Source organism: Globicephala melas, chromosome 5, assembly GCF_963455315.2.
Source record: "Globicephala melas chromosome 5, mGloMel1.2, whole genome shotgun sequence".
In the NCBI taxonomy this organism is placed as follows: Eukaryota; Metazoa; Chordata; class Mammalia; order Artiodactyla; family Delphinidae; genus Globicephala; species Globicephala melas.
The window spans coordinates 36039353-36063717 of NC_083318.1; the positions used below are offsets into that span (position 1 = coordinate 36039353).

Consider the following 24365-nt stretch of genomic DNA (forward strand, 5'->3'; position numbering starts at 1 on the left):
GAGCCTGTTTCCATTTCAGTGCAATTGCTCGGCTGCCAAAGGGTGTGGAAAGGAGGGGCAGAGAGCCAGGGGCAGGGAGGGCTTTGCAAGAAGCAGCCTGCAACCAGTACCCTTCCCAGGAGGGTGCACCAGGCAGGCAGGAAGAACCGCACGTGCGGAGGCCAGCAGGAGCCAGCGTGGGGGAACAGGGAGGCACTGTGAGAGGAAGCCAGGACCAGGAGCGTCAGGGGCTGCGGTGACAGCCCTGGACGGCCTCCGTGCCTGACCGCAGCCCAGGAGCTGATCCCGTGGACTGAGTGGGGGAGGTGAGGGCGGACTTGCAGGTCAGAGGGTCCCTGGCAGCTGCGGGCAGGACGGGAGGGGAAGCAGGAGGCCCAGTTAGTGGCCAACGCAGGGGTCTGCTGAGAGCAGGTGAGGACCTGGGGACGGGCACGGGGCATGACCTGTCCATTTCCGTTTCTCCCTCCCCTAGAAGAGCACCTGACCCACAGTAGGAGCTTAATAAACGTTTGCTGAATTAATGCACGGCGAGTCCGAAATGTCTGCCTTTCTGCAGGCTCTGTCTATCCATCCAACTGTCAAACCTTTATTAAGCACCTACTGTGTGCCAGGCTGGAGTGTCAGTGCGGACCGAATGAAGGCCAGTTTCCTTCCTGAACGACCTCAGGTCTAGTGTGGGAGCAGGTGGGAAGCAAACAGCGCCCCTTAGAACCGGGCTAGGCGTACCCGGGGCAGTGGGAACCTGCAGGACACTTGTGCCCTGGCCCCTCGTGGGTGGTGGCTGGAGCCGCAGTCAAGGTGCTGCCTCTAACGTGCTCTGCGGGGCGGGGGGTGGGCGTTGGGTTAGGGAAGCTCCTTGCTGCAGCCCAGCTTGCCTTTTGGGGTGAGATCCAGAGGAGGAGGGTGCCTCCCGGAGATGCCTGGCTGCGGCGTTTGGGGCCTGTGGACAGTTGAGGGACAGGACTGCCCAGAGGGACAGGCTCCCACCTCGGGTGGATACAGAGGGAACTTCCGCACCAGAAGGAAAGGGGACTGGAGCCTTTGGTGCCACCTTGGGGGGCCCAGAAAAATCTTGGCTGAAGGGACAAGCCCCCCATTGTCTGCTAAATGCTTGCTGGGTGCTCACAGGAGGCAGTTTGGTTGGCAGGACCGAGAACGCAGGACCAGGGCCCTATGGCCAGGCCACTGCCTTCTGCTGTCCTCACCTGGGGAGGGGATGCAACTCCCTCCAGGGGTCCTTGGGAGGGACTTGGCTGGGACAGGCTTGGAGGGTCCCTTGCAACCAGGGACACTCACAGCTGTCTTGTCTTCTTGTGTTTTTTTCCTCAAGGAGGCCCTGGGCTGTGTTCAGGATGAATCGCTGCCCCTGCCCTGGGAGGAGGCTCCGGATGCCTGCGGAAACCGAGGCCCTGACGGGGCCCCTGGACCAAGGGGCTCGGCAGGTGCGTGGGGGGCCCCGCGTGGACATCCGCTGATGGGCCAGCTCTCTTACGACATCCTGATGACGCAGCAGGGTGGCGGTCCCTGCTCTACAGTCAGGAAGCTGAGGCTCAGAGAGGTAGTGTTGCTTGCTTGTTGCCACACAGCTGGGAGAGGTAGGATCAGAGTCCACAATGCCCACGGCAAGGTCTGTGACCTAGGCCCAACCCGACATTCAGGCTCAGCCCTCAGCCCTCAGAAGGTGCCAACCAGGCGACGCCCGTGCCAGCCTCGGGCAGCAGGGGTCCCTTCAGGGGGATTTGTCTTCGCAGAAGACCGTGTCATGACCGGGAGCTGTTCTATTCCCCGCCCCCGCCCCAGTGACAGCTCAGGTGTGAGACAAGTGTGCAGCCTGGGAGTTGCTGGGACCCCCTTATCCCTAAGTTGTCCCTAACGGGAACCAATATCTCTGCTAATATTCTCGGGTGCAGCTTCCAGGGTCCCTGCTGCAAAAGCCACTGCACGCAGGGAGCCCCAAAGCCATGGTGTCCAACTGGCCATCTGTGGTTTATGTAGTTTTCCAAGGTGAAATTCAACTTAAGGATGAGGGGGTCAGTTGTACCCAGCGGGGCTGTTGACCAGCAAAGCTGACCTTTCCCCTCCATCCCATTTCTGGGGAACAGAGCTGACAGGTCAAACGAGGTCAGGTTTGTCCTTGGGGAAGGGGGCAGGACGTGTCTGGCAAAGCCTGGGCATCAACTCCCCTGTCTACGTGCTGACCATGAGGGGCTGGGGGCCAGGGATCATGACCCTGTGTGACCATGACGGTGTGGGGCCAGGGAGATGTCGTGGGCTTTGTGGTCAGAAGAGGTGGCTTCCAGACCCGATTCTGCTGCTCATCAGTGAATGTCATTCCCCATCCCTGAGCCTTGGTTTCTCACCTGACAGGCAGTGGTGGCCAGCAGGCCACTTGTGGAGGCTCAAAGGCCCTGAGTCATGAGAAGTGCTGTCTCATCCTAACAGCAGATGGCACTGCTGGTGGCAATCATGGGAAAGCTCCTAGGAGGGTCTTCTTAACTCTCCGGTCCTGTCATTTCCCAGGCCAGCCCTCCGAGGGGCCCCGCGCCTGGGACTGCATCGGGGCTGGACAAAGCACTGCTGTCTTGATCCCAGGCCCGGAGACCACGGACAAGCTCCCAGGAGACCTCGCAGGATCTGCCCGTGGACAGGTGAGGCCAGAGGCTTTCTGCGTGCCTGGGGTGCCAGCTGGGTCTGATCAGCCCTACTGTGTGTGCTGCACAGTGTGGCCACCACGCAGAAGAGGGGAGAAGAAGGTAAAGAAGCTTGGGGTTTGGAAGAACATTCTGGAAATAATTGAGAGGGAGATTTGAGCCCTGAGTGGGGAGTGGGCAGGAAGGCTGTGTGCCCCAGCTGTGTGCCCAGACCCAGCTGCCACGTAGCAAACTTCATCTCATTGAAACCTCCCCACCAGCGATGGGGCAGGAGCCATGACCCCCCCGCTTCTGCATATGAGGAAGTCGTGATTTCCCAAGGCCTCACAGCCCTCTAGGGGACTGGGGTCCTCACGTCTCCATAGCCCACACTCTGCACCACACTCTGCCCTACGGTTCAGGAGCCTGGCTCCAGCCGGCCCTGATGCGGTTCTGTGGTTCTAAAGAGGGGGCCTTCCTTGCTCACCTACTTTCATTCATTCACCTCCTGCTCTGAGCCACTGCGTGGTGTGCTGTGTCACACCCAAAGTGGGAAAAGAGCAGAGCAGCCCCTGGGGTGGGGAGAGCTTCACAGAGAAGCTGGGGAAGTAGTTAGACAGACAGGAAACCAGGGATGGACAGCGAAAGGGCAGGCCAGGTGGGAAGACCCGGCAGGTAAAGGTGGTGAGGCTGGGAGCGCTGCGAGGTGCGAGTGGGGTCGTGGTCGCATGTGAGCTGAGGGCTCCTACCGAGCCTGGATGAAGCCAAGTTTCCTCTCCCGGGCCTCAGCCCAGCCCGGGTTTGTTCTGAGTCAGGCCAGTCCTCCTCTCTGGTTAAGCTCATTGAATAAGTAAATATAAAAAGATATTCAAAAATATCTATGAAACCCCTCCTGTGTGCCCGGGACTATTCTAGGCAGATGGTCTACACCGTGCTGTCCACTAGAGCCTTCCACAGTGCTGGCAATATTCCGCACCTGTGCGGTCCAGTGTAGGAGCTGTGAACCACGCGTGGTTTCTGAGCACTTGAAACGTGGCTGGTGTGACTGCACCACTGAGTGCAGAACTGAGTGCAGAGTGCAGAACTGAGTGTTAACTTTCACTGAATTGCTTTAAATTGGAAGAGCCCCGTGTGGCCTGTGCGGCTACCGTATTGGACAGTGCAGGGCTATGGGAGGAGTTAAACAATTACACACACGCATATCCTACATGATGTGAGTGAGGGGAGGGCGCCACAGAGCGAGGGAAAGGGGGTGAATGGACAGACAGTGGTGGAAGTGGTCAGCAAGGCCTTTTTGAGGAAGTAACGTTTGAGCTGAGATGTTAAGGAAGCCAGAGGGTGAGCCGTGGCAGGGGGGGCGGGGGGGGCAGAGGGAAGGGCAGGGGCAGAGGCCCTGGAGTGCTAACAGACCCGGGGTGTTTGGAAGACCTGTATGGCTGGGTGAGGAGATGAGCTCAGAGAGACGGGGAGAGGCTCTATGGGGGAAGGGGCCGCTTCACCCCTTCTCTTCTCTTCCTTCCCCTAGTTTACTCCGGCTGAGCCCAGCTTGGGCGAACAGACTCTCCTTCTCATCTGTGGCTGCCCCCCGGGGCAGGACATGGACGGCTCACTCCTCCCGGTGGAGCTGGCCTGGATTTCAGAGCAGAACCTAGCAGCCACCCTGGCCCAGGTGTCCTTCCTCCCAATGCAGACATGCACACGCCCTCCCTGGGGGCAGGCTGGGGACTCGGCTCCCCTGCCACTCCTGCAGCTGCTCCTGGAAGATTCCCCAGAAGAACTGCAAGCCCAACAGGTGCTGGAGGCTAGGCCCCCGCCTGCTTCCTCCGCTGCAGGACACCCCAGCCGGGATAATCGCCCGGCAAGGAGCCACGATGCCTCCCTCTGCCGGGAGTCCCCATGCATTTCAAATCACCGATTTCCCAGGAGAGGCCCCAAGGACCTAAAAGACTCTTGCAAGGAGGGAGGAGGAACCCCAGGACGGAGACCGGAGATGCGGGAGGCGAGGAGGACCAGCGGCAGGAAGGAGGACGACCTCGGTGCCAGGGCTCAGTCAAGTCAGGAAAGCCGTGAGAACCTGAGCCTGGAGGCTGGTGTCTGGGCCCCAGAGGGTGTATGGAATGAGCACGGGGCTTCCGAACCCCCGGCTGCAACCTCCTGCCCTGGGCCCAGGCGGGAGCTTCCACTGCCCCTTCTTCAGGGGGAGGCCTCAGTGTCAACGGAGGGTCCTGAATCCCTGAGCAGGAGGGGGTTGGGGGGAAGGCATGTCTGGAGCCCCCAAGAAGGAGGAGAAGGGGGAGAAGGGGGAGGAGGGCTTTCATCATCAGAGGAGGAAGAGGCCCCCACAGCCGCCTTCTCCAGGGCCCACGGCACCAATGGGCCGCCTCCGGCAGGTGCTCCAACCCTTGCAGAGCAGGGCAGAGCCGTCAGGAGAGTTCTGGGCAAGGAGGAAGATTGCGTGTGGTCTGGAAATGCTCTGCTTCTCCCAGAGGAAAGCCCTGAGGACAAAGGACAGGAAGAGGAGGAGGAATTGTCGCATCTCCACAGGTCCAGCCCGGGCCACAGGGATGTCCGGGAGGAGCCTAGCTCCGAGGACTGTGAAGCCAAGGAAATGCTTTTCCTACTGCAGGAGGGAGGTTTGCCACCGTCTCCTGGATTGGCTTTATGGCCCGAGGGGGCCCGCCCTACCAGTCATCCCCGGGCTCCGAGCAAAGGCTGTGAGGGATCTGCGTTAAAAATAGAGGAATTTGAAGAGGAGATGGAGGCTTGTTTCCAGCAGCTCTCCATCCTGAAGCCTGGGAGTGGGGGGCATGGCCGGAAAGCTTCCTCGTTGGCAGGAGAGAACTGGAGCTTTGCTCGGAGATGGTACAGCTGCCAGGAGGACGCGTATCCTCAGCAGGCTTTGGCAAACCAGGATCTCGATATTTGTTATGCCAAGGAAGCGAACCCCGAGGAGCCTGATGAAGACGTTAAGCGGGGAGAGAATGAGGCCGTAGGCACCGGCGAAGTTCTTCCAGGGCCGGTGCTGGATTTGGTCAGCCTGAGCCCGGGCCCGCCAGAGGGGCCCTCTGAGTGGGGTCGGAACCAGCTCTCTCAGCAGCCGAGAGCCCTTGAGAGAGCGAGGACGAGGTTTCGTCAGCTCATTTCTGGATTGAAGACGGAGAGAAGCAGAGTTTTACGTGACAACGCCAAGCTTCAGGTAGATCAGGAACGATGCCACAGAAAACTGCGTGTCCTGGAAAAAGAGAGGGAGAGAAATGTGAAAAAAATATCTGCGCTCAAACAGGATAACGGCGTGCTGTTAGGAGACATCTCTCACGTAAAGAGGGAGCTGGACCAGTACGTGCAGGTCATTTCTGACCTTGAAGACTGTAACAGGAAAAGTTACTGCAAAATTTCTGAGCTTGAAGAGGAAAACGAGAGATTGAAAGGACACCTTGGGCAGCTCAGGAAAGCCATGTCTGCGTGCATCCGAAAATCCAAAGGCGTGATGGAGTGCATCACCCTGGAAAACTGGGAGCTCAGTGCACTGATTTCGGAGCTTGGGGTCAGTTATAAAGAGCTGATAAAGGATATAGTGCTGGGAATAGAAGACATGATCCAAGCCTTCAGGGGGGAGAATGAACACCTTCTACAAAGGATCCAAGTCCTGGAGGGGGAAGTCGTGTGGGGGAGCAGCACAGATGTGGGACCTTTGGTGAGAGCAGAGGAGTATCTCCAGGGAAAAAACATGATGGCGGTGGACCAGGTGAACGCTGTAGAAAGGGGGGTGCAGGTGACTGAGCTTTCAGAGCAACTGACTGCAAGAGGCCCTGGGCCACCCTCGGAGCAGGAAATGGGTCTGGCTGGAGGATGGACGGAACCTTGTTTAGGCCTGGAGAATTCCAGGTGCGGTGCTGATTCTCCTGCTACATCACTGGTCTGGGGAAACGCCGCAGGATCCAGTGCCCTGCAAGGAAACACCGATGGGGCAGGAGTGAACGAAGCACATTTGGAGAAGGACGACAAAAGACCACGGTGTTCTGCAGACCAAGGGCGAGCTCTGAAGTCCCCACGCAGTGGCCCCCGGGTAGGTTGACTCTGCATGGTTGTTTAATCATCTTGCTGACTTATAGCACTGACCACACCCTTTACTACCGTGTCCTCCAGCAGCCCTAGGAGGGAGGAACACTCACCACCCCCATTTCCCAGAGGAGAAAACGTAGGCACAGAGAAGTTAAGTGACTTGCCCAGAGTCACACAGCTAGGAGGGGTTGAGCCCAGACTCTACCTGGGCAGTCAGGCTCCAGAGTCTTTATTCTTACCCTGGACAAGATAATGCGAGTCTGCCCCTCTGCTCAGGCTGTTCAAATTGGTATCTGGTGGGACATGGAGTGGGTGTTTACACTTTAATATTAGAGTTTTTACTTTCAGACCAAGGAGTTTTTCAAGCACCTCAAGTTATAATTCTGCACATTGAGTCTTTTTTTGGTTGGTATTTATGTATTTATATTGAGACATAATTGACATCCAACACTGTGTAAGTTTAAGATGTGCGATGTGTTGAGTTGATACATTTCTATATTGCAATCTGATTACCACCATAGCTTTAGCCAACATCTCTATCACACTGAATACTGGGTCTTGAAAGGAGAGAGCAGTGGGCTTTAGAACTCAGTCAAACAGGGTTCCAACCCAGGTCTGTGCTGACTACATCCGTGACTTCTCTGAGTTGTTTTCCTCATCTGTGGACAATACTCGACATTCAGGACTGCTAGGATGAAATTTATTTTTCCAGTGGTCTTGAATGTGTCTGTAGGATATTTAGTGTTGAGTCCTTTGTATATATTCATATCCAATCTCTCTGCCTCTCTGTCTCTGTCTCTCTGTCTCTGTCGCTCTCTCTTTCTCTCCAATTTTATCAGTCATTTCACAGGATCATTTTTTGGTTTTATTGATGTTCTTTATTGTATGTCTGTATTTTATTTCATTGGTTTCTTCTAATATCTTCATGGTTTCCTTTCTTCTACTTTCTTTTGGTTTCATTGGCTGTTCTTTTTCAGGCTTCCTGTGTTGAAAGTTTGGATCATTGATTTTCAACTGTTCTTTTGTGATTTATGCATTTAAATCTATGCATTTCTCTCTAAGCACTGTTTCAAGTACAACCCACACATTTTGATAAGTTGTACTTTTTATGTCTGTTCAGTTCAAAGTTTAGCTTTTAATTTCTATTGTAATTTCTTCCTTGACCCATGGGTCATCTAGAAGTGTGTTGTTGAATTTCCAAGCATCTGTAGAATTTTTTAGTTATAGTTTTGCTATTGATGTCTAGTTTTATTTCATTGTTGTCAGAAAACATACACTATATTATTATTATTTTTTTTATTATTATTATTTTTTCCTGTATGGGGGCCTCTCACTGTTGTGGCCTCTCCCTCTGTGGAGCACAGGCTCCAGACGCTCAGGCCTAGCGGTCATGGCTCACGGGCCCAGCCGCTCCGCGGTATGTGGGATCTTCCCGGACTGGGGCATGAACCCGTGTCCCCCGCATTGGCAGGAGAACTCTCAACCACTGCGCCACCAGGGAAGCCCCACTATATTATTTTAATCTTGAAATTTGTTGAGATTTTTTTCATTGACCATGTTATGGTCTATTTTGGTAAATATTCTATGTGTCCTTGCAAAGAATGAATATTCTGCAGTTGCTGGGTATTAATTAGCCCAAGCAGATTAATTATGCTGATCAAATCTTCAATATCATTACTGATGTATGGTCTATTCGTTTTGTCATCTACCGAGATGGCTTTTTTTTTTTTTTTTTTTTGCGGTACGCGGGCCTCTCACTGTTGTGGCCTCTCCCGTTGTGGAGCACAGCCTCCGGACGCACAGGCTCAGCGGCCATAGCTCACGGGCCTAGCCGCTCCGCAGCATGTGGGATCTTCCCGGACTGGGGCACAAACCCGTGTCCCCTGCATCGGCAGGCGGACTCTCAACCACTGCGCCACCAGGGAAGCCCTGAGATGGCTTTTGAAATCTCCAACTCTGAGTGTGCATTTGTTTATTTCTTATTTTTGTTATGTTAGTTTTAATTCATATGTTTTGAAATTATTTATTAGATACGCATGGATGTAGGATTATGATGTATTCCTGGTGAATTGACTCTTATCATGATGAAATATCTGTCATTATCTCTCACATTTCTTGCCCTAAGGTTGACTTTGTCTGATATTAAAGTACCACATCAGTTTCTTTTCATTAGTATTTTCATGGTATATAAATTTTTTACACCATCCATCTTTTTGCTTTCGAGCTATCAGTATCTTTAAAGTATGTTTCTTAGAAACAACATATGGCTGTTTTTGTTTTTTTTTTAAATTTAGTTCAGTTTGACATCCTCTGCTTTTTAGTTGGAGTGTTTGGTCCATTTACATTTCACATACATAATTGTGTAATTGGCTCTATGTTTACCTTCTTGCTGTTTCTTCTATTTGTCTGTTCTGTTCTCCTTTCTTTTATTCCTTCTTTCTGCCTTTGTTTTTGGTATTAGTAAACTATTTTCTATTATTCCATTTTCTTCTCTATTAGCTTATTTTGATACACATTTTAGTGTCATTCTTTTAGTGGTTACCCTAGAAATTTCAAATTGTAGGTATTAATTATTAAAATTTACTTTAAATTAGTACTTTTACCATGTCTCAAATAATTCAAAAATCTTTTAATAGTTTACTCCATTTATTCCTTTTCATTGTTTATTTTTGTCAACTATGTTACTTCTACGTATATATACCTTACAAAGTGCTATTACTGTTCTTGTTTTAAACACTCAATAATCTTTTATGTTTATTCATATCTTTCTACATTCTTGTGCTGTTCATTCTGTCTTCTACTTGTGTGGATCTGTTTTACACTCACCTGAAGAACTTTGTTATTTTTCGCTGGTGATGAATCCCCTCAAATTTCTTTTTATGAAAACAATTTTTCAACTCCACTTTTAAAAGATTTTTTTCACACTGGATTCACAATTTTAGATAGGAAGATATGTTTCCCTCTTTTGACACTTTAAAGATCTCATTTCATTGTCTTCTGGCTCCCACAGTTTCTGTTCAGAAATGGAATAATTTGTCTTTTTTTCCCCTGAAAGAAATGTGTCATTTTACCTCAGACTATTTTAAAGATTTGCTTTTCATCTTTGGGTTTTGGCAGTTAGACTATGATGTGCTTACATGAAGTGTTATTTATGTTTATCCTGCTTGGTTTTTCTGAGCCTCTTGAAACTGTGGAGTCATATCTTTAATCAGATTTGGAAAATTCTTGGCCATTAGTTCTTCAAATATTTTGTTCCTTTCTATTTTTCTCTCCTCTCCTAAAAACCTAGACTGTTTTTTCACTTTATCCCACATCTTTTGGAACTGTCCTATTTTTTTCTCTTTGTGTTATCAGTTTGAATTTTCTATTGACCTGTCTTTTAGTTCACTAAAAGTTCTGCTGTTCAGATCTGCTGTGTCCTGTCTTCTAATAAACCCATCCATTAGTTCTTAATTTCATTTACTGTATTTTGCAGTAGCATATCCATTTTATCCTTTTAAAGAGATTCTGATTCTCTGTTGAAATACTCCACATTTTCATTCATTTTTGTCTGTCTTTTCCTATGTTGTTAAAAAATAGAATCATAGTTATTTTGAAGGTCTTGTCTGCTAACCCCAATATCTAGATTATCTCTGAGTCTGTTTCTATTGGCTATTTTATTTCTTGGTTAAGGCCCACTTTTCTGCTTCTTCATGTGACTAGTAATTTTTTTTTTAAATGTTGGACGTTATGTGGAACATGTAGAGATTCCTGCTTATTAGCTTCCTCTAAAGCATGTTGTAAGTTTTGCTCTGGTAGGTAGCTGAATGATCAGCAGACCGTTATTCCTGTGCAGGTCTACTTCAGTGTTCCCCTCAGTACCAGGGCTTGATTTTACTCCTCAAGGGTGGTCCTTGCTTCTAGGGCATGGCCTTTCAGTGGTATCAACTGAGTTCCCAGAGCATTCACCAAAGACTCTCCACTTCGGCTACGCCAGAACTTTGCTATCTTTGTAGCAGTGTGTGACCTCCAAAATCTCTTTAGCAATTGATCTCCCAGCTGCTGTTCTCTGCTAGGTCTCAGAGTCTTACACTATGTTGCACCACGTATGATTCAGCCCAGGACCCAAGGGTATTTCTAGGACAGTGTCTGGATTTCTTCTCTGCGGCTCACCTCTCTCTGTTGCTTTGTCCCACAGACCCCAGCTGTCATAGCATCCCTGAACCCCAGTCTCTGATTCCACTTAGCAGGACCACCATGCTCAGCATGGGATCTATTTCCCTGAACCATGGTTTGGAAAATGTTCCAGGGACAATGTAGAGCTCACCTTGTTGTGCGTCCTTTTTCTCATGGATTGTAGCCCTGCATTGGCTGCCATTTAATGCCTGCAAAGAATTGTTTTTATGTAGTTCCCTCGTATCTTGTCAAATCCCAGCTAGTAAGACCTGGTGGGAACTGAAACTCTGAGAAGGTGAATTTCAAGCTGAGAGTCTCAAGGTTTGAAAGGAGCAGCGAAGGAAGAACATTCCAGGCAGACGGAGAAGCAAGTGGCCAGCCCCTGAGGCAGGAATGAGCCTAGCATGCTGAAAAGCAGAAGTAGCCAGTGTGGCTGGATCACGGTGGGCATGGGTGCGGCGTGGTATGAGATGAGGATGGAAAAGTTGTCATGAGAAAGATCACGGGAGGCCTTGTAGGCTCTGGTTATGATCACTTCCAAATGCAGTGGGAGACTATTGGAGGGTTTTCAGCAGGACAACATGATTAAATTTCTGTCGTAAAATGATGTGATCTTTGATGCTGTAAAGACACAGAGAGGACACAGGGAGAACAGTCAAGAGGATTTTTGCCAAGAGATGATGCTAGAATAGAGGAATTTTTTTTTAAAAAAAGAGTGGAGTCCAGGTAAAAACTAGAGTTAGAATCAATGGTATTTGTTGATGGGCAGGAGGCAGAGGGTGAAGAAAGCTTCCTGTTTCCCTCGTCCCAGGTTACAAACCTGATCTTGTTTTTATTTGCTTAAAATAAAAACCTGAAACCCTCTGGGTCTTCCTGTCACACTTGGTATGAAGTCCAAACTCCTTTTGGTGAGTTATAAACTGGCCCCTGGGGAGCTTCAGCCGTTGCTAGATACATTCCCTAGTCTCCGCGCTCCTAGTTCCTCAACCCGGCCCTCCCACACCCCAGCTTTCTCCTGAGAACTGCTGCTCACCATCTAGGTCTCATTTTAGGGCATCTCCTCCCAATCCCCCGGGATGGATTCGGTGCAGAGGCGACTCAGGCACGTCTCTCCCCAGCTCTGCTTTCCGTGGTGCCATTTTGGTAGCTTGCAGTTGGCCACGATGGTATTTAAACCACGGAAATCAGCACATGCTACACATCCGTGTGCCTCTCCCTCCCTGGAGAGCGGTTGTTATGCGTTCACCACACACTGCTGGGTGGCAGTGGACGCCTTTGATTTAATGCTTCCCTGGGGCTCCGGCGGCCTCCTGGCTTCTCCTCACCGCCCTGTGCTAGTGGCTTATCTCTGCGTCAACCTCCCCCACCAGACAGAGCTCCCCGAGGGCCGTGTTCCCCAGGGCTCCCAGCCCAAGTGCAGCCTGTGGCTGGAGCACGTGCCTCTGAGGTCTCTTAGGGAGCAAGTGAGTCATGGGTCGTTCACAAGGGTCACTGAGTGGGGCGGTCCCACGTGGCAGGCAGGGCCGGCCTCCACGCCACACTTTTATTCTCTTTAGAATAATGTCCTGTGGATGCTGTCTTAGGACCCTGGGGATGAAGCCCAAATCACCGCAGAGGAGAGAGGCAGCAAAGGCACCAAACTTCCCGGAAAGGCCAAGTCGTTTTGCAAATCTTGGAGCTGGATCTTACGGAACCATTCGGAGCACCCATCTGTTTTTGACAGGGCCCAGCCTGTGAATCTCAGGCCCACAATCTGTGAATTTCTATTAACTAAAAAAAACAAAACAACACATTCTGCTCTCGTATTCCTTGCTTACAAGAGAGAGGCCTGATGGGCCACCGAGTCGCCTTGACTCTGCTGTCTCTGTCTCCCTTCCATCCTCTCTCTCCTGCCATCTCACACCCAGGTCAGGAACACGTGGAAGAGATGATCTCTGTGGGCTTTCCATTCCCGGGGTGGCTGCTTTCAATGAAAGCTAGACTGCCAGGGCCGGGAGCAAAGGCATTGGAGACATCTCTGAGTTTCTGGGACCCTGGACACATTGCAATTGGAACTTCTACTATTAGCAGGGCTGCTCTTGCCCAAGGCCACCTTAGTAGCATGAATCAAGAGCTTAATGATGCTCAGGGCCTTGACATAGAAATTCCCCTCTGATGATCTCAGGGGAAGAAACAGAGGTGTGTCAGATAAGGCTTTCTATCTCAGCCCCAATTATAGCATCAGTATATTAGAATAATCTGAGCGTTCACCATGCCACAGAATACTGCATAGATACTAACAACAGGGTTTTCGACATTATTTAATGATATGGAAAAATGACCATGACATGGTATTAAGGGAGGAAAACAGAATACAAAAGATATCTATGGCATATAAACGTATATAGAAAAAAATATGTGGGGATGTATGTGTGTGTGTGTGTATATATATATACGCATATATACATATATATGCATGTTTATGTATATGTATGTATACGTTATTAAAAAATAAAAATTTGGAGTCCAGAACCAGTGGGGGCAGTGGCGTCACTGCCATTTGACCACACTTCCCATGGTGATACATCAGCCCCTTTTTTCTCACTTTCTGCCCTCCCAGAAATTCCCTATTTGATGTTCATATGAAACCCACTCGTGTTTGACCCAAGAAGGGTGAGAGGCTATTTTGTACTGATTTAAGAAGAGTGTTTTGGGAAAGTGCAGTATATTCTGTTCCATAGAAATACATGAAGGTTTAGTGTAATAAGCATCTCATAATTGGACTTGAACACTAAATTTCATTCATCATACTGTGTTTCAGTATAATGGTGACTGATGTCTATTAAAACAGACTCTGGAATACCATGCCATTTCACATATTTTTCATGTGTGAAAAAAAAATTTTTTTTTTTAAATAACACTCTAGAATGCTATTCTGTGATTCCCTAGACCCTCTCCAACTCTCCCATTCAAGGGTAAGGGCACCTGGGTAAGGGCATAGCAGAAAGACTGAAAATATAAGATAATATATGGATAAGAATGATGTTTATCTGGCTAATAGTTTTTGGAGTGATCTCTGTTACTTTATTTTGTGGAATTTATTGTAAGCAGGAGAACAAATTAAGAAGGAAAACGGGTACTGTCTGTTGGCTAAGGCCAATTACTTGGAAGATTACCTAAGAATTACAGTCAAATCTGTGATTCCACAGCTCCAGGACCCTGAAGCTGAGGCTTCCAAGGAGGACCTCAGGCTGTGCGTCAGACAACTGCGTCACCAAGTGCTGACCCTGCAGTGCCAGCTCCGAGACCAAGGGTCTGCACACCAGGAGCTGCAGGCTTCTCGGGATGAGGCTGCCCGTCTCCGGTGTGAGCTCAAGGACAAGGTAGGCTGGGCCCACGCTTCCCTTTCCCGCCTGAAAACCAAGGTTCCCTCACTTGGGAAAGTTTTGAGAGTAGAAAAAAGAAGTAGGTAAGATCTCACTGGCCCTTTCCCGCAGTTTGTAAGTATTTATTAGATTTTGAAAGTGCAGAGCAGTATAGGGAAGAAAAACCAGCCTGTAATCCCTCCATCCAGGTAACCTTTGTTAGATCTAAAAATTATAATACATGTGTATGGCTTTTTAAAAAATCAAACAGTTTTTTTTTAAATAAATCCATCTGCAATTTATTTGGGGATAGATTATGAGGAAGGCATTTGATTACCTTTTTCTCCAAGTAGATAACCAAATATAACTTCATTCTTTTCAGAAGGCATATTTCCTCCATGGATTGACATGTCCTCCTTTTTGTCAAACAGTTTTTTAAATGTTACATAAATAAAAGTCCTTTCTCTGTAAGGAGGAAGTGCGTGTGAATATAAAAGAGCAACAAGAGAGGTCCTTGTGGAGTTGGAACGGTTCAGTATCTTGTCTGTGGTGGTGGAGACACAAGCCTACACAGGTGATAAAATTGTACAGAACTTGGAACACACACACACACACACAAACGTACACAGGAGAGATCCGAGTAAGAATGGTGGATTGGGATTAGCAGATGCAAACCATTATATATAGGATGGATAAACAAGGTCCTACTGTATAGCTCAGGGAACTATATTCAATATCCTGTGATAAACCATATGGAAAAGAATACAAAAAATAATATATATATATACATATATATATATATATCTGCATCACTTTGCTATATAGCAGAAATTAACACAACATTGTAAATCAACTGTACATCAATAAAATAAACCTTTAAAAAAAGAATGGTGGATTGTATCCACATCAATACCTGGTTGTAATAGTCTATAGTTTTGCATAATGTTCCCATTAGAGGAAACCAGGCAAAGTACACAAGGGATCTCTCTGTATTATTTTTTTAAACTGTACGTAAATCTAAAATTATCTCAACCTTTAAAAAATGCAGAAAAATATAGTCCTTTCTCCCCCTCAACCCCAACTCCTTCTAACTTCCTTTATTTTAACCCTATCTACCCACATTCAGTACGTGTATGTACATATATGAAATCATACCATAAGAAACATTCTGCATCTTGCTATTATCATTTAATAAAACATTTTGGTGATATTTCCGTATCAATACATGCAAACTGAACTTCATTATTTTAAACTCTTGCATATTATTTTTCAAGAGACCAAACCATAACTTCCTTAACCAATTCTTTGTTTATGGAAATCTAAATTGTTTCTGTTACTTTGCTTTACAAACGAACATTTTATACATCTGTCTTGGGATATGTTTCTGCTACATCCTAGTGAAAGAGTTACTGGGTCAAAGGCTATGTACATAATTAACTTTGATCGATAATGGCAAATAACCCTCCAAAATGTTGCATCATGTATACTCCCACCATAAATAAATGAGTGTATTTGTTTGGCTACAACTTGTTACCCTGAATCATATCACACTTTACATTTTTTTGGCAAAGCGATGGGTGAAAATACACTATCAACATTTTGGAGTGATTTCCGACTCCTTCTTATGCATTCTTTGTATAATCGAATACACTGTACATGGAGTTTTATGTCCTCCGTCCATGTTGTTTCATAGCCTTTTTGTCCCTTATTTTTTGGACTGTGCAGTAATCTATGGGGTGGATGTGATTTCTGTTCCCCTACTGTTGGATCTATAGTTATTTCCATTAATTTATATATCATTGTTTATATACAATAGTTCAGAGAACTGGGATTACTGGTTTAAGGAGAAGAAATAGTGTTCATTCTAAATACATATTGCAAATTTGCTTTCCAAAGTATTGGCACCTACCTCCAAAGCCAAGGCAATTAATGAAGGTATATTTGTTACTGTGCCCTCAACCAGCGTAGGAGGTATGATGACGTTTTTGTCCTGTCTGTCACTGACCTGTGAAAAATAGAACTCCAGTTACACATGTTAGACCTTTTTACCCTATCCAATATATGTTTAAGTCTATTTTTTATTCTTTTCATTCTTTTTGTCTTTCTCTGCTTCAGTTTGGATATTTCTTTCTAATCCATCTTCCGTATGTTACGTAATACTCTTTAGGTGAGTCGAATTTGCTCTTAAACTCATTATTTTAGTTCTTCATTTCAGGTATTGTATTTTGCAGTCTTAGAATTTCCATTTGACTAATTTTTTATAGCTTCCAGTTCTCTGATTAAATTCTTGTAATATAATTATTAAACATTTCAATCAAAGTTATTTTCAGGTCTGTCTCTGATAGCTCCATTTTACATTCCCACTAACAATGGATGAAGGTCCCAACTTCTCCACATTCTCACATTTGCTACTGTCTGTCTTTCTGTTGCTAACCATCCTAGTGGGTGTGAAGTGGTTATTCTCACTGTGGTTTTGACTTGCATTTCCTTAATGGCTAATAGTGTTGAGCATCTTTTCATGTGTTTATTTGCAATTCATATATCTTTTCTGGAGAAATGTCTATTCAGATCCTTTGTCCACTTTGTGATTGGGTTGTTTCTTTTTTTGTTGTTGAGTTGTAAGAATTTGCTATATATTCTAGATACAGTCCCTTACTAGCTATAGGGTGTGCAAAATTTTCTCCCATTCTGTTGTCTTTTCACTTTCTTCTCGTCTGTTTTTTAATTGCAAAAGCCCCAATACACAGCTCACAGAAACATATTCATGCTATTTCTTAAACTGAAGTAGAGAGAAGATTTCACCCAAGCCTGCAAATATTATCATGTACCTTCCAAATAGAGGACAGTCTGCTTGGAGCTGGCATTTTACTCTTCAAATGTATTCAGAAACGTGTGCCGAAATAGGAATATAGAAATGTTCATTAAAGCCTTGTTTGTAAAGCAAAAAAACAGAAACAATATACGTTTTCATAAACAAAGAATTGGTTAAATAAATTTTGTTTCAACCTCATGATTAAATAATATGCAAGATTTTAAAAGAATGTGATCGGTTTGTATGTAATAACATGGAATTAACACCACGATTTTATATTAAATGACAAAAGCAAGCTGTAATACATTTTGTATAGTATAGTTTCATGTGTGTATGTGTGTGTGTGTGTATATACACATGTGAATTCTGATTATGGGTATGTAAGGTTGAAAATAGTATTAGAGGTCAGAAGAGCTCAAGGGGAGAGGAAGAAGTACTTTTATTTATGTAGCTTTCTTGTACTGACTGCAGAGGGAATCAGAGAGTGAGTGAGAAGAATTCACAGAGCACCTGTCGTATTGTAGCTTATTACTGTGTGCCTTTTGAATAGAAGACAGTCTGCTTGGAGCCGGCCTTTTACTCTTCAAATATATTCAGAAATGTGTGCCGAAATAGATGCATAGACATGTTCATTTTGTGGAACAGGAATTTAAGCAGGACTCGGCTGGGCAATTCTGCTCTGCAAAGCATCAGTGGGGATCCCTTGGTGGTAGTCAGCTGGATGCTGGGCTGGGCTGGAAGGTACAAGGTGGCTTCACACATGTGCCTGCCACAGAGAGTAATAATGATGTATATTCATCGAATGTTGACCAGATGCCAGGCCTTGTCTAAGCACTTTACAGGAATCGATTCACAAAGTCCTTATCCAATCCTCACCGTTAGGTGGACACTAGTACTAACCCCACTTTACAGATGAGAAAGCTGAGGCAGAGGAAGACTTGAGTTGCACGGGGTCACAGTTCTAGTGAGTGGCTGGGCTGGGGTTAGGGTGTCTGGCTAGGGAACCTACAGGTTTAACACCACACCAAAGAACGCTGGCCCCTCTGCATGGGGAATGGGGAAGGCTTCCCTCCTGAAGTACGAGGCAACAGAACTGGCCCTGGCAACTGCAGTCTGGCAGAGCTCATTCTCCAGTGCTCAGAGCATCCTTCCTCCTCGGATCTGGCCGAGGAGCTGATGGGAAAGGTCCCTGTTCCCACCGAGAGCTCCTGTGGGGAAAGAGGGGCATAAGAGCCAAGCTCTCTGAGCATGGCTCGCCTGTGGACGCACCGAGCTGTGTAATCCACGGCTCAACGTTTTCAAAGATCTCGGTTCTCTTTCAGCTTGATGCACTTCAGAAAAAGCACCAGGAAGCAAATTTGGCTGTGACTCCTCTGAAGGTAATACGTGTGTGAAATCAGTATGAAATGTCCCTTTCAAAAGAATAAAGAGCTTAGTATTTTTCCCATTAGGAGGTAGTCCATTTCTATCGTGTAAAAACACTGGAAAGAAGAAGGAAAGGGGCAAGTGGCACCCCAAGTCCCTATTTGAATCTAGAATTTGCATGTATTTTCTTCCAGTATATTTTCCACGTGTCTGAGGTCCTACTATACCTGTACGTCTGTGTCTGGCTTTTTCCACTTGGGAGTATAACCCATATAGGGGCTGTCCTTGTCTTTACCAGCCTTTGAAGCTGCTGTTCATGCCGCAGTCTAAAGCAGGAGCCACCGCAGTTCATAAAGCTGCCGGACCCTTTCGGGTGTTCAAATCCCTCTGTCCACTCTCCTTCCCTCTCTCCCTCCCTCCCGCTCTCTTTTGCATTATTGCACATAAACACCATGTTGCACATTTTTTATTAGAACAGTTTTCCCCACATATCTAGACATTTCTTGAGGACAGGTTCCCAGAAATGACATTACTGGCTCACAGGGTTTAACGTGCTCATTGAAAGTGTAGTTTGGTTGAGGTGACGCATGTCACCTCAAATATGACACTTGGATTTGGGCAGTGGACCTGGCGGGGCTGCTTTTTCTTTCCACTCTCTGGGCAGGGTGGGCTAGGAGGGGCTCCGGCTGGGAGTTAGAAGGACGTGGCTGAGCCCCGGGACCCCACTGACTTGCCAAATCCCACTCGCTCTGAAATAACAGTAATTCTGCTCGGCTGCTCTCACAGCTTCTTCAGACCCTCCATGGATGGTGTCCATGGAAAAATGGAGAACAAAGCGTAAAGCTCTTGAAAATGGGAGGCTTTCTTGCTCCTTCATCATTTTCATCATTTGCTATATACCATTTACTTAAATGAGGACCGTAACCCCTTGTACACGACAAAGCGCTTTACAAACTCAAGATGGAAAGGGAAACGGTATCAGCACCACGTCATTCACACGAGGCAAGGCCTAAGCAGAAGAGGTCAGACTGGAGGGAGGAGCCATAGCGATCTGGGTTCAAGATCCAGCCCCTCCCCAGGGGCGGCGTTCACCGCTGGGGGCTCAGTTTTCTCATCTGCAGATGGAAACTGTGATTCGTAACCTGGCGTGGGAGGTTTTGTAAGGATTCTAATGACGATGGCCACTCTCTGTTGAATGCTTGCCATGTGCCAGGTACTCCAGACATATTTTCTCAATAGCACAGTTTCTCAACATGTCAGGAACGGGTCAGGAACACGAACACTACTCTATGGATAGGGAAACTGAGGCTCAGAGAGATGCAGTGCCTTTCCCATAGTCACACAGAGCTACTCAGTGGCAGAACCGAGATTTAACCCAGTTCTGTCTGATACCAAAGGCTGCAACCTTCCCCTTGGCCTCACTGTCTCTCCAAGAGCCCAGTGGAGTCATTGTCACCATCAACCATGGCCTCTTTCTTGGGAGAGCTGCACATAGTAGGTGTTCAGCTGATGCTGGCTGAATGAAGAGGCCCCGATGTTTTAAGGATGTGATTCAGGGGGCCTGGGGCACCCCAGCGTCCAGGTCAGCCCACCCTCCTGTGCTGCCTGCCTGCAGTACTGGGCACCCAGACATCACTGCCTAGAAACTGATGTGCAAAGGTCCATGACCCTCTGGGATGGGCTTAGAAGGGAGTCCTGGCAAGAAGGGGTCATCACCTCCTCCGATGGAGCAGGAGATGGCGAGAGTCTATCAGTCCCTCCAGACATGCACAAATGTGGGAGGTCATTTCATGGTGGGAGGGTCACGAACTCGCATCACTCATGTAACACATCTCTCCCATGGGCCATGCTGTGCCCAGCCACGGCGTAGGGATGGTGCCGGCGATCCAGGGGAGTGTCAGTCTTGACCTTGAGGATCCCCCAGGCTATGTGGGAGACAGACCCAGAGATACAAAGATTAACTGCTGGGACAGAAGGAAGCCAGGAGCCTGGGCACAGAGAGACCCAAGTCCTGAGCATGAGGGAAGCCTGCCTGGGGAGACGATGCCCAGTCTGGCCTCTGAATGGATCTGTGCAAGGCTTTTCTGGGCTTGGGACAAGAGCTACAAAGGAGTGATGAGGAAGTTTGGGAGTGGACCAGTGTGTCCGGAAAAAGAGGAGTGAGAAGGACGGTGGTCGTGATCGGGCGGGAGAGGCACAGGGACAGGTCTGACCTTTTGTGCATGAGGGCCTGGCTGGGCTGGCCCCGTGTGCGTGCTTTGCCTGCACCATCTCCTTTGGTCCTGGTGCCCTGATGATGCCCAGGGTACAGATGAGCAAGTCGAGGGCTAGAGAGGAGCTTGTCTCATAGCTGGCTGAAGCCCACGCCGCCTACCCACCCAGAAGGTATCCAGACAGCAGTGAAGGGCCCCTGGGGTGGTGGGCAGCAGTGCGGCCCATTGTTTTCAAAGCTGCCTCTAGCTTCCGGGTGGAGGGAGGGATTGCAGGGAGGAGGCTGAGCTAAGGCAGGGCTGCGGGATGCAGAGCAGGGAGCCGATGCCCTGCCCCCCAGCTCAGTCATCCAGCCCCCCTGGAAGTCCTGCATGCATGGACCCACCTGACTGTGTCTTCCCTCCCACCCTTTCAGGCTAAGCTGGCTTCCCTGGTCCAGAAGTGTCGGGAGAGGAACCACCTGATCACACACCTGCTCCAGGAGCTGCACAGACACGGGGTGGAGAACCACCAGCTCTCCGAGACGGCAAGCAACATGGTGAATGACGCGGCGCTGGCTGAGTACGCGGCCACCTTCCTGGCTCCGGGGGTCCCACAGGTAGATTCCCACAGACAGCCCTGCCCTCTTCCCGTTGGGGCTGTGAGCTCAGCAACCTACCCTCCACCTGCCTGCCCTGCCCTGTGTCAATTCAGCATCAGACAAGCACCGTGGCGTTTATTTCACTAGATGGGTCTTTCACGTGTGCCTCAGGACCTTAGCACTTACTGCTTCCTCTGGCAGAGTTTTTTGTCTGTCCTGTAGCCCTCCCATCCATCCTTCAGGGCACAGTTCGGGTGTGACCTTGCCCAGGAGTCTGCTCTTAATTCCACGGGCCACAGGATTAGCCACACGCCCCTCCGTCCTTCATTGTACGTGGATATGACTGACCTGGGACATTCGAGGGATTTGCCCCCTACTGTTGGGGGAGTTTTGTCAGCGTTTCTCTGTTGAAACCAGAGCTGCTTCATATCCATTTCTGTCTCCCTAGTGCCTGGCACAGAAAAGCTGCTCAGGTAATATTTGTTGAATGAATGAAGCAACAAAGTAAATGAATGAGCATCTCCTCTCCTAATGGTCTACAGAAGAGGGAGGAAACAGGCTCAGAGAGGTTGGAAGTCTCTCTTGAGGTCACACAGCTACGAGGTAGTGCAGATGGTGATGGATACCAGTTCTGACCCAGGTCTAGTAAACATGCTCCCGGGTCTCCGCCTGGCTCTCAACAGTGGTACCTGGGTGTCTGTGTGCGTGCAGCACCCTCAGGTGCTCAGCTGAGTCTGCCCATGAGCATGCGTGCGCACACGCACATGCACAAACACACACGCAAGCGCGCATACGTACTCAGGCGCACAGCCCCATTCCTGGGGACCAGCCAGCTGTGCCCCCACCAGACTAGCACAGCTCCTGATGATGCGAGGGCGAAATGCAGCTGCTGCTGTGCACACAGCCAGCCCTGTTTTCCATCTGCCCTCAGGGGGGCCTGCTTTGGGCAGTGTAGCCCCAGGCCTGCGTCACCTTCCTCAGCCTTCCCAGCCCAGCCTCTGCAGGCCGACCCTCCCTGTCCCTTCCTTCCCCCACAGCCTTCAGGGTTTTAGATGTCCTCTCGTCCAAATTGCCACACAGCGGACATGGACACCAGGAGGCCAGGGAGCCTGCTCAGGGCCATGGCGACTTGGTTCAGAGCCAGAATTTGAATCCAGAGCCCCAGACTCCCAGTCCAGTGCTCATCCCTTTGCCCGAGGGTTTCAAGCCTCTTCAGAGGCAGAATAAGGATGGGGAGAGACGTCAGCATCTTGTCAAGGGACCAGGCACAGTCCCTGTGTGCAGAGTTCCAGGGAAGATGTTGGATGCGGCAGGTGTCACCTGGGAGGGAGGCTGGCTGTGTGCTGAGAAGCCATCATTGCAGTGAGGGCCCCACCCTCCAAGGGCTGCTCTCAGTCTGGCAGACTCTGAAATTAGACCTGATTTGTTCCCTGGGATTAAACAGGCTGACTTACATTGACCAAATTCACAGAGACTGAGGTATAAACCTGAACACTAACTTAATAATTTCCCATGAGAGATCGAACTATGTGCAGGATGAAATATTGGATGGATGAAAAAATAATCAGCATATTCTCTCCCTATAGTGGAGTTATCTAGAAAGTCAAGTTCATTCATTCATTTGTTCATTTGTAAGTCAATATATATTTATAGTCAGAAGGTTATTCAATGAGAACAGAGAGTGTTAATGGTGTCATCAGCCTGATGCGTTAGTTTCCTGAAGGATGTGCTCTGCATGCCTCCCCTGGGGCCAGGGTGTCTCCCCACCCAGACCTTTTGAAAGACTATGGGCAATCATAAGCTTCTACTTCCTCCTTTTAAGGTGACTTTGAATCCTCCATTTTGCATTATTTTGCAGTTCAGCTCACCAAGAACACCCCCACTTTCGTGATCTGGGGGGTGGCTCACTGATCCCTCCACAAACCACAAAAGCCTGGCTCTGCCATTTTATTCCACAAATATTTATTGAGCACCTGTTGCCACAAGTCAGGCATGGTGCTTGGGGTTGGGGAGAAATGGTGAACCAAACAGGCCAAAACGTGCATGCAGTCAAGGAGAGAAATAATCATAAATTATAGCAAGTGTCAAGAAGAAAGGGCTTAGACAGAGACTGTGTGTGTGTCTTTGGAAAAGACCTTAATTGCTCTGAGCCTCAGTTTGCTCATCTGTAAAATGGGAATATTACGACCTACTTGGCAGAATGGACATGAAGACAGATGGAGATCATGAAGCACCTGGTGCAGGGATGTCCCACGAGTTAGGAACCTGGTCTTCGGGTGGGCAGTTGCCAAGGGGGCGGGTTCTGGCACCCAGGAGCCCTGGCTTCAAATCTTAGCTCTGCCGCTGTCTAGCTCTGTGGGCTTAGGAGGGGACACTGACGTGTATCACTTACTGTGGGGGCTTTATGTAACTGACTCAGGTAGTCCTTCCGCGGGGGAGGTGCTATTATTATCCCCCTTTCCAGACTGGAAAACTGAGGCTCAAAGGGGTTACAAGTCGTGCCCAAAGACACACATCTAGGGCTTCCCTGGTGGCGCAGTGGTTGAGAGTCCGCCTGCCGATGCAGGGGACACGGGTTCGTGCCCCGGTCTGGGAAGATCCCACATGCCGCGGAGCGGCTGGGCCCGTGAGCCATGGCTGCTGAGCCTGCGCATCCGGAGCCTGTGCTCCGCAACGGGAGAGGCCACAACAGTGAGAGGCCCATGTACCGCAAAAAAAAAAAAAAAAAAAAAAAAAAAAAAAACACACATCTATAGCAGCTTTCTAGCTCACCTTTTTGTGTGTTAAATCGTTTGCCTGAGAGCAGCTGGGATTTGAACCTGGCCGTGGGATTCTGTGCACTGAAGCTGCGACCCCTATGCGAAGGGGGATGTGTTGGGTGTCTTGCAGGGCTGTGGGGCATGTGGGCAGCAGCACGGGCTCTGGCACATACAGACTAGGCCTTCAGCGAGTCTGTCCCTCTTGTCGCTGGAAGGCCAATCCTCAGTGCACAGATAAAAGGCAGTGGGAAAAAAAACCCTGTGATGTGTTTGAGAAGCAAAGAGGGCTCCGGGCTGGCTGGAGTGAGGGATCCCAAGTGGAGGAGTTCCGAGAGGCTGGATGGGAGGTCACGGACACCTGACTGCCCGCAGGGGTGTTTGCATTTGGTTCTTCAGTGAATGGGGAGCTGCTGAAGGGGTGGAACAGGATCGATGTGCTTCGGGAAG

The 24365-nt window shown here is 48.6% G+C and overlaps 1 protein-coding gene across 7 annotated transcripts in view; it reads left to right on the forward strand.

The window, feature by feature from the left end:
• C5H4orf50 (chromosome 5 C4orf50 homolog) overlaps window positions 1-24365 on the forward strand; it is a 116260-nt gene that overhangs the window by 16459 nt on the left and 75436 nt on the right. For 5 of the 7 annotated variants that reach the window (XM_060299145.1, XM_060299144.1, XM_060299146.1 and 2 more), the window contains exons 4-9: window positions 1331-1442; window positions 2521-2648; window positions 4156-6696; window positions 14036-14209; window positions 18326-18382; window positions 20995-21177. In XM_060299145.1, the coding sequence (XP_060155128.1) occupies window positions 1331-1442; window positions 2521-2648; window positions 4156-6696; window positions 14036-14209; window positions 18326-18382; window positions 20995-21177 (3195 nt within the window). The remainder of the gene's footprint in view (window positions 1-1330; window positions 1443-2520; window positions 2649-4155; window positions 6697-14035; window positions 14210-18325; window positions 18383-20994; window positions 21178-24365) is intronic. The other 2 variants (XM_060299149.1, XM_060299148.1) reach the window with 1 other exon arrangement.